General features: G+C 38.2%; 1 protein-coding gene across 1 annotated transcript; it reads right to left on the minus strand.

The window, feature by feature from the left end:
* Positions 1-6,315: 6,315 nt before the first annotated feature.
* Positions 6,316-7,470, minus strand: LOC137949402 (uncharacterized mitochondrial protein AtMg00810-like). The gene is made up of 3 exons (XM_068795464.1): positions 7,279-7,470; positions 6,997-7,176; positions 6,316-6,393 (listed from the first exon to the last, which is right to left on the minus strand). Exons 1-3 carry the CDS (start codon positions 7,468-7,470, stop codon positions 6,316-6,318), a joined length of 450 nt encoding a protein of 149 aa, XP_068651565.1.
* Between the last annotated feature and the right edge of the window lie 1,893 nt (positions 7,471-9,363).

Raw genomic sequence — 9,363 nt, forward strand, 5'->3', positions numbered from 1 at the left:
GATGTTCTCTCACCCCCAGATTGAGGGGGAGCGTTGGAAGATGGGTCCAGGCCCACACGACCAAGGAAGGCCCACATATCCAAGTGTGTTGGAAGATGGGCCCAAGCCCATAAGATATGGACCCACCATGATCATGTGAGGTGGCATGATGAGTCGTACATAATAAAGAGTCTTATGGAACCAGAATTATTATGGAAGTAGGTCTTATAGAAGAGTTTCAGTTAAAAAGTGTTTTAGTGATGTTAGTCTTCTATTTATATTGGGTTATTTAATTATGCTAGGTCTTATCTTTAAGTGTTAGAGTTTGGGTGTAATTGGGACAAAGGTAGTTTAATTGTAATTGGACTCTACTACCTTCCTCTATTATAAATAGAGGTGTTGAATTTTGGATCCCTTTTCTGAAATCACGAGCAAGAAGAAAAAGAGAGAAAAAACAAAGAGGACAGAGAGTGCTCTTGGGTGAGGAGAAGAGAAAAAATTGAAAAAAAAGGAGAGAGGTTAAGCAAGAGAAGAGTTCTTCTTGTGAAAGAGAAAAATGTAAACTCCCTTTCTTAATTATAATCCATATACAAGGTCTTCTATTGATAGTAGAGTCCATGTATAATTACAATTTATTCTCCTAATTACATTCGATCTCTAACACTTCAAGATAAGCCTATCATGATAAGATATCTCAAAGTAAACTACAAGTCTAACATAACTCAAATACTAACTCCTTATGAGGACATGATCTTTAGGATAAGAGGCCAGCTTGTGTCTATCTTGTAGGTCCCACTAGACCTTCTAACTAGCTCGTGACTCTCCTTAAGAGTCCTTCTTGATCTTCCTACCAGCTTGTGTGAGTCCCACTTAATCTTCCAACTTATGAGATAAGTTAACCAGCTTGTGGTAGTCCTACTTGATCTTAAACTTTTCCAACACATGCCAGCTCATGTGATGACTCATCAAATCATCCCTCATTCTCATGGTGGGTTCCACCAGCTTGTGCAAGCTTGGTGGAACCTCCCTTGTAACACTCCCCCCTCAAGATGGGGGTGAGAAAACATTGTAAATGCCCAGCTTGCTGCGGTGGCCAAAATTTTATGAGTGATTGGTTTGGTGAGAATGTCTGCACCTTGACTCTGTGAAGATATATGTTGTAGAATTTAGGATCTCATGAAAGGAACTTTAGATCAAAGAGAAAGAAGAAGAAGAAAAAGAGAGAAGGAGAAGAGAAGAAGAAGAACGTGGAAGGAGAGAGTTTGGATTAAGGGAGAAGAGGGTTACGTCAAATAGAAAAATGAGGGCTGGACGAATTTTAACTTGATAAAACAAACGACATAAAAGGAACACATATTTACACTTCTATGCCATCTTTATGGAAAGTACCATATTTTACACATATGCCACTCCTTTGATGTGTGGGCTTCTTGTCTTGAGCTCGTGGGCTTGAGCCCATCTTTCAACACTCCTCCTCAAGCTGAAGGAGAAAGACATCATAAATACCCAGCTTGCCACATATAAACGATAGGATTCTAGATGTAACGGGCTTAGTGAGAATATCAGCTACTTGCTCTTGAGACGACACACGTTTGAGAGAGATTATTACTGCTCGAAACTTCTCCTGTATAAAATGACAATCCACCTCAATATATTTAGTTCTTTCATGAAAAACTGGATTTGAAGTGATATGAATGGTTGCTTAATTATCACAATGCAGATTCATGGACCCCTTTTTTATAAAAACCTAGTTCGGTAAGAAGGGTCCAGACCCATAAAAGTTCACTAACGGTATGGGCCATAGCTCTGTATTCTGCTTCGGCGCTAGATCTTGTAACCACTTATTGCTTCTTACTTTTCCATATAACTAAGTTTCCCCCAACCAAAGTACAATATTCTGATGTAGATTTTCTATCATCAAGAGATCCAGCCCAATCTGCATCTGAGAAGCCTTCTATGTTGAAGTGCCCATGTTTTTTATACAGCAATCCTCTTCCTGAAGCTCCTTTTAGATAACTTAATATTCTCTCTAAAGTCTTCCAGTGGGTAATTTGTGGTTTGTGCATGAATTGACTCACCACACATACAGCATATAATATGTCTGGCCTAGTTACCGTGAGATAAATCAGTTGTCCCACGAGTCTTTGATATTTACCAATATCAATATCTTCTTCATTTGTGGCACATAATTTTACATTTGTATCCATAGGTGTGTCAACTGGTCTACAACCCTTCATTCATGTTTCTTCAAGGAGATCCAAGACATATTTCCTTTGAGACAATATTATCCCATGTTTAGATTTAAGAACTTCTATACCCAAAAAATATTTAAGCAAACCAAGGTCTTTAGTCTTGAATTCCTAACATATTATATGCTTCACCTCTTATATGCTCAAAGCATCATCACTGGTTAAGATAATATCATCCATGTATACGGCCAATAATATTTTCCCTTTGGCCGTATCTTTATAATTTACGGAATGATCAATTGAGCACCGATGAAAACCAAACCGTAGGAGTGTTTGACTAAATTTATCAAACCAAGCCCAAGGGAACTGCTTAAGCCCATATAAAGACTTTTTTAACCGGCATACTAAATCCCCCTCAACCACATAACCTGGAGGTTGAACCATATAAATTTTCTCACTGATATCACCATTTAAAAAAACATTTTTAACATCTAACTGATAGACGGGCCATGAGGAGTTAGCAGCAATAGATAAGACGATGCGTACTGAATTCAATTTTGAAACAGGAGAGAAGGTCTCCTCATAATCTATCCATAGCACTGTGTATAGCCCTTAGCAACCAGTCGAGCTTTAAGATGAGCAACAGATCCATCCGGATTAAGTTTCACCGAAAAAAACTCATCAAAAATCAACCGATCTTTTACCTTTCGGGAGTGATGTTAAGTACCAGGTTTGGTTTTTGTATAAGGCATTCATTTCTTCATCCATAGCCGCCTTCCATCCTGGATGTCTCAAGGCCTCCTGATACGACTGTGGACCAGAAGTAGAAGAAAGGGACGCAAGAAACTGAAAACACTCGGAAAACAAGCGATGGTGAGACATAAAATTTGAGATAGGATGTGAAGTAGTCCAGGAGCGACGTTCTTTTCTTAAAGAAATAGGCCGAGTATAAAATTCAGGCCCATACATAGGAGGAGAAGGACTTACCTCAGGTGGATCCGACAACTCCACAGGTGAAGGTATAGCTGGTGCATCAAGTGATGGATCCACTTCAAGATTGAACGGCACAAGCGGACAAGGAGTAGTAGAAGGAAGAGTCCATCCTGGAGGAGCATCATGGGAGGAGTAGAAGGGGGTGTCCTCAAAGAAAGTCACATCCCTAGAGATAAACATCCTCCGAAGGGTAGGATTGTAACAGACATAACCTTTCTGGGTGCGAGAGTACCCCAAAAAAATGCACCTCATAGACCGAGGATCAAGTTTATTTTTATGTGGGAAAGTGACATGAACAAAACTCGTACATCCAAACACTTTCAAAGGAAGAGAAAAAGGATCGTCTCCATTAAATAACACAGAGTAAGGAGTTTTATGATGTAGGACTGATGAAGGTAACCTATTAATTAGAAAGCATGTTGTAAGTATAACATGAGGCCAATAGAAATAGGGTACCTTCATGGAGTAGAGGAGGCCCCGAGCAACTTCAAGAAGATGACGATTCTTTCTATTAGCAACACCATTTTGTTGAGGAGTATAGGCACATGATGTTTGATGAATAAGCCCATTACTCTCACAAAATGATTTGAAGTCATGAGACATGTATTCCTTAGCATTATCAGATCTAAGGGTTTGAATTTTCTTCCCATATTGTGTCAAGACCATAGCATGAAAATTTATAAACAAAGGAAGAATTTCGGAATGTTCTTCAAATAGACATAACCAAGTCACTCGAGTAAAATCATCAAAAAAATGACAAAATATTTAACTTGGGAAATATTTGAGACACACAAAAGGCCCCATAGATCAGAATGTATTAGCTCAAAAGGAGCAGTACTTGTAGTTGTAAGATGAGGAGAATATGTACTCCTGACATGTTTACTTAATTGACAAACCTCACAACTAAAATTAGAAAGTCCTTTTAAAGATGGAACCAAAGAACGAAGTGAAGGGGTAGACGGATGACCAAGTCGTTTGTGCCAAAGTTGGGCCTCAGATGTGGTGGACGATAATGCAGCAAATGGTGGAAGAGTGAAGTAGTACAAACCCCCCTTTTCATGGCCACCACCAATCACCCGCTTCATAGTGAGATCCTGAAAGACACAAGAAGACGGTGAGAAGGTGATAGAGCAATTTAATTGTTTGGTAAATTGACTAACTGAGAGCAAATTTAAAGGAAATTGAGGAACAAACAAAACATCTTGAAGGGGAATAGATGAAGTAAGAGAGGAGGAACCTTTGCCAATGACCTTGGTTTGGGTACCATCAGCAATAATAATGAATTTATGAGGATAACAAGGAGATAAGGACTGTAACAAGTGTTTGTTACCTAATAGATGTTCGGAGGCCCCGGAGTCGATGATCCAAGAGGAGGAAGAAGAAGAGGAAGAAAGCATACCTGAGGCAATAGTAGTGGTAGAAGTAGATGATGAGGGAATAGATGATTCCACAAATTCCAACACCATGAAGGACTTCATTTTTTGAAATGCAACATAGCCCTCAACTGTAAGAGTCACATTTCTGGATGATGCGACAAGGTGGTTCTGACGGCCACAATAAGTGCAAAGTTGAGGCTCAGTACGAAAAGAATTTTGACCCGTTCTACCACCTCTATTTGCAGCCCCTCTCATAGTTTGACCCCGTCTCATATTTCTGCCCCATCCTCGGGATGAGGAAGATGTTCCCCAATTGCCAGAGAACATCGTCAATGGAGCATCAATAGGAGAAGGAGGGGATGGATCTGGTATCCAAAATAATGTAGCACTAATATCATCGAAGGATGGAAGAGCAGAAGAACTTAGAAGCTCAGTTTTGGCCACCTCAAGGTATGGTTTAATATTCGATAAGCAAATGGCTGCTGCCAAAACTTCTCTTTGTCGTTCTTGAATGGAAATATCAGTGGAATATGGCTGAGCTAGTTTCCATTATTGAAGAAGACCTCGAAATTGTGCCAAAAATTCGTGAACGTTATCTCTATGTTTCATATGCAGCATGTTTTGTAAGACATCATATATTTTTTGAAATGAAGCAGTGCTTGAGTAAAGCTTGGCCCAAGTGTCCCATATGCTCTTGCCAGTTTCTAAGTGGACCACATTGTTGGCCACCTGCTCTTCCATGCTATTAATGAGCCAACTTATCACCATGTTATACCCACTTATGGTAGGACGCATCTTCTTCATCAATCGGAGGAGGAAAGTTAACAACGTGGCTCAAAAGGTCACGAGTAATAAGAACCCTCTGAACTGATTGTGACCAGCTCATGTTATTGGAGAGACCTCTAAGTGGAATTGTAGTAATATTATATCACTCTTATTACTTTTGTATCCAATCTCCATGATAAGGCAAGTAAAATATGGAGGTCAAGGGAAAATGCCTTCTTCAAAGAACAATTACTCAATGTAATTTGAAGAACCCGTAGACCAAATCAGTCACCAACAAAAGAGAACAAGAACCAATTTCTTTCATGAGGGCAAGCACCAAATTATCAACAAATTTGTGCCTTTAGAAAGTGATAATAACATCCAGCTATCACTCAACTTCTCTTGCATTCATAAGAACAAAGAGAAGAAAGTATATGCAACCGATTAGGCCTTAATCCAAACTCTAACACAAACGAGCAATAAACAAAAAATTAGAGAAGATTTAATGACAAACCAAGACACTTGGAAGAGATTTATTTTCAGCTCATGGGAGACTTCAACGTAAACAAAAATTCTATTGTTGAAGTTAAAAAAAAAAAGGGAACTACAAAGGGTAAATGACTACTGAAATTTCATCAAACATACAATTGGCATCCAACAACATAACACAAACCCATGAGCAACCTTAAGTAGGAGAAGATACAGCAACATGTGCTGGAATTCTACCTCAAATGAGATGAATCCAAATTACATAAAGGTAATTGAATTTCACCCATCAATCTTAATAAGATGCAAACAGCAAATGATCTTGATCACTCTTGTAATTGATTTACAAGGAGTCAAGATTATAACATCAATTTAGTGATAGAAATAAATCCTTACAACATATAAAGATTTATCTTGACTTGATGTGAGTCAAAATTTAAGAAGTAAAGAAAAACAGTAAAAATGAGTATGTAAATAAGAAAAGGAAACAAAAAAAACGTAAATAAGAAGAGCATGAACTTATCTCTTCAAGACTGAACTCCTTTTACAACTTCTTGATCAGATTTCATAATAACTCCATGAAGAGAGATTCTAAACTTCTTGCTCTGATACCATGTAGAATTTAGGATCTCATGAAAGGAACTTTAGATCAACAGGAAATAAGAAGAAGAAGAAGAAGAGAGAAGGAGAAGAGAAGAAGAAGAACATGGAAGGAGAGAGTTTGGATTAAGGAAGAAGAGGGTTGCGTCAAAAAGAAAAATGAGGGTTGGACGAATTTGTGGAAAGAGAGGAGAGTGTTTCAATGCCCTACCTCTTAGCTAATGCCTTTATTTATAGTTTTACAATGCCCTTAGGGCTACAACTTGATAAAACAAAAGACATAAAAGAAACATATATTTACACTTCTATGCCATATTTACGAAAAGTACCATATTTTACACATATGCCACTCCTTTGACGTGTGAGCTTCTTGTCTTGAGCTCATGGGCTTGAGCCCATCTTCCAACATATGTTAAGAGATAATATGCCTGTTTGAAAATTTCCTCGTATGACGTGGAAATCTATTTCAATTTTCTTTGTTCTCTCATGGAAGACAGGATTTGATGTGATATTTATAGCCGCTTGATTATAGCAATATAGATCCATAGGAGCTTCTTTATAAAAAGAGAGTTCAATGAGAAGAGATTTGTCCATAGAAGTTCATTAACTGTGTGTGCCATGGCTCTGTATTTTTCTTCTACACTAGACCATGCTACTACATTCTGTATTCTCCATGTAACCAAGTTCCCTCCAATGATAGTACAATATCTCGAAGGGGATTTTCTGTCATTCGAGGATCCGGCCCAGTCTACATCTGAGAATCCTTCTATGTTGAAGTGACCATGGTTCTTTTAGAGAAGCCCTCTTCTTGGAGCTCCTTTCAAATATCGCAATATTCTTTCTAAAGCTTGCCAGTGGCTGATTTGTGGTTTGTACATGTATTGGCTCACCATAGTTACTGCATATGATATATCTGGCCTTGTTACACAAAGACAAATAAGTCTTACCACAAGTATTTGATATTTTCCAATATCCACATCTTCTCCAGTACCCGCACATAATTTTTTATTTGAGTCCATCGGGGTGTTTGCTGGTCTACACCCCATCATTCCTGTCTCTTCCAGTAGATCAAGGAAATACATCCTTTGAGATAGTACAATCCCATGTTTGCATTGTAGTACTTCAATTCCCAAAAAATATTTTAGTCCAGATCTTTTGTCTTGAATTTTGCACATATCTTTTCTTTGGTTTCCTGGATGCCTTTGGGATCACTACCAGTTAAAATAATATCATCAACATATACTGCTAGGATCACCTTGCCCTTGGGTGTGTCTTTAACAAATACAGAGTGATCTACCGAATATCTATGAAATCCAGCCCATATGAAGGCTTGGCTAAATTTTTAAACCACGCTCGAGGAGACTATTTCAGACCATAAAGAGATTTATTTAATTGACATACCGACTCCCCCTCAACCACATAACCAGGTGGTTGATGCATGTAAATCTCTTCTTTAATATTCCCATTAAGAAAAGTTTTTTTCACATCAAGCTGATATACCTTCCAGGAAGAATTAGCAGCCAAAGATAATAAAATACATACCGAGTTCATTTTGGCCACTGGTGAGAAAGTTTCCTCATAATCAATACCATAACACTTTGTATAGCCTTTAGCAACAAGGCGAGTTTTAATATGAGCAATGGACCCATCTGGATTATGTTTCACCGTAAAAACCCACTTGCAATTGATAAGTTTTTTTTTATTACGGAAGAACGAGAGCCCATGTCTAATTTTCATATAGTGCCTACATTTCTTCATTCATTGCCACCTTCCACCCTAGATGTTTGAGAGCCTCCTCATAGGACTATGGGACTGATATGGAGGAAATAGATGAAAGAAATTCACAACATAGAGGTGATAAACGTTGGTGAGACACAAAATTTGAAATGGGGTGAGAAGTGGAAGGCCTAGTGGAAGTTATGGGTTCTTTTCTCAAGGCAATTGGACGAGTATCATATTGTGGGCCAAAAAAACTGGGGAAGATGGACTTACCTATGTGGGATCCATGAACTCAGTAGGTGTGGTGTCAACTAGTGTGTCTGGGGGTTGAACCATTTCTGTATCAAGGGGCACAACCGGCTCTAGGAGAACTTGGTATTGAAGACAGTCCTGGAGGGGCACTATCAGAATAATATGAAGATTCTTCAAAAAAAGTGACATCTCTAGACACAAGTAAACGTTGGAGAGTGGGATTATAGCAAACATAGCCCTTTTATGTGAGAGAATATCCCAAAAAAATACATTTTATAGCTTTTGGATCGAGTTTACTATATTGTGGGGAAGTAACATGAACAAAACATTGACACCCGAAGACTTTCAAGGGAAGTGCAAAAGGGTCATCATTTGGCAATAATTTTGACTATGTGGATTTATTACCTAGAACAGAAGAAGGTAGCCTATTTATAAGAAAACATGTAGTGAGAATGGCATGTGGCCAATAAAAGTATGAAACTTTAATGACATATAATATACTGCGGGCTACCTCAAGAATATGACAGTTCTTTCGTTCTACTACACCATTTTTTTGAGGGGTGTAGGCTCACGAAGTCCGATGGATAATGCCATTTTCTTGACAAAAAGAGTCAAGATCTTTGGAAGTATACTCTTTGGCATTATCAGACTGGAGTAATTTTATTTTCTTACCAAACTGATTGAGTACCATAGCATGAAAAGACTTAAATATGGATGGTATTTCAGAACGTTCTTTAAAAAGAAATACCCAAGTGGTATGACTAAAGTCATCAATAAATGTAATAAAATACTTGACTTTGGAAATATTTGAGACACTCAAGGGTCCCCATAGATCTATATGAATCAATGAAAAAGAGGTAACACTTTTAAGTTCTGGACGCGGTGAGTATGTAGTTCTCTGGTGTTTGCTCTGTCAACAGACTTCATAATTTAATTCTGACCTTGCTTTAAGAGTAGGAAAAAGATGATGAAGAGATTGTGCAGATGGAAGTCCCAACCGGTTG

This window comes from Aristolochia californica, unplaced genomic scaffold (genome assembly GCF_029961685.1).
Source record: "Aristolochia californica isolate CCGP_79_NKW_82.1479 unplaced genomic scaffold, dmAriCali1.0.hap1 SCAF_14, whole genome shotgun sequence".
Taxonomy (NCBI): Eukaryota; Viridiplantae; Streptophyta; class Magnoliopsida; order Piperales; family Aristolochiaceae; genus Aristolochia; species Aristolochia californica.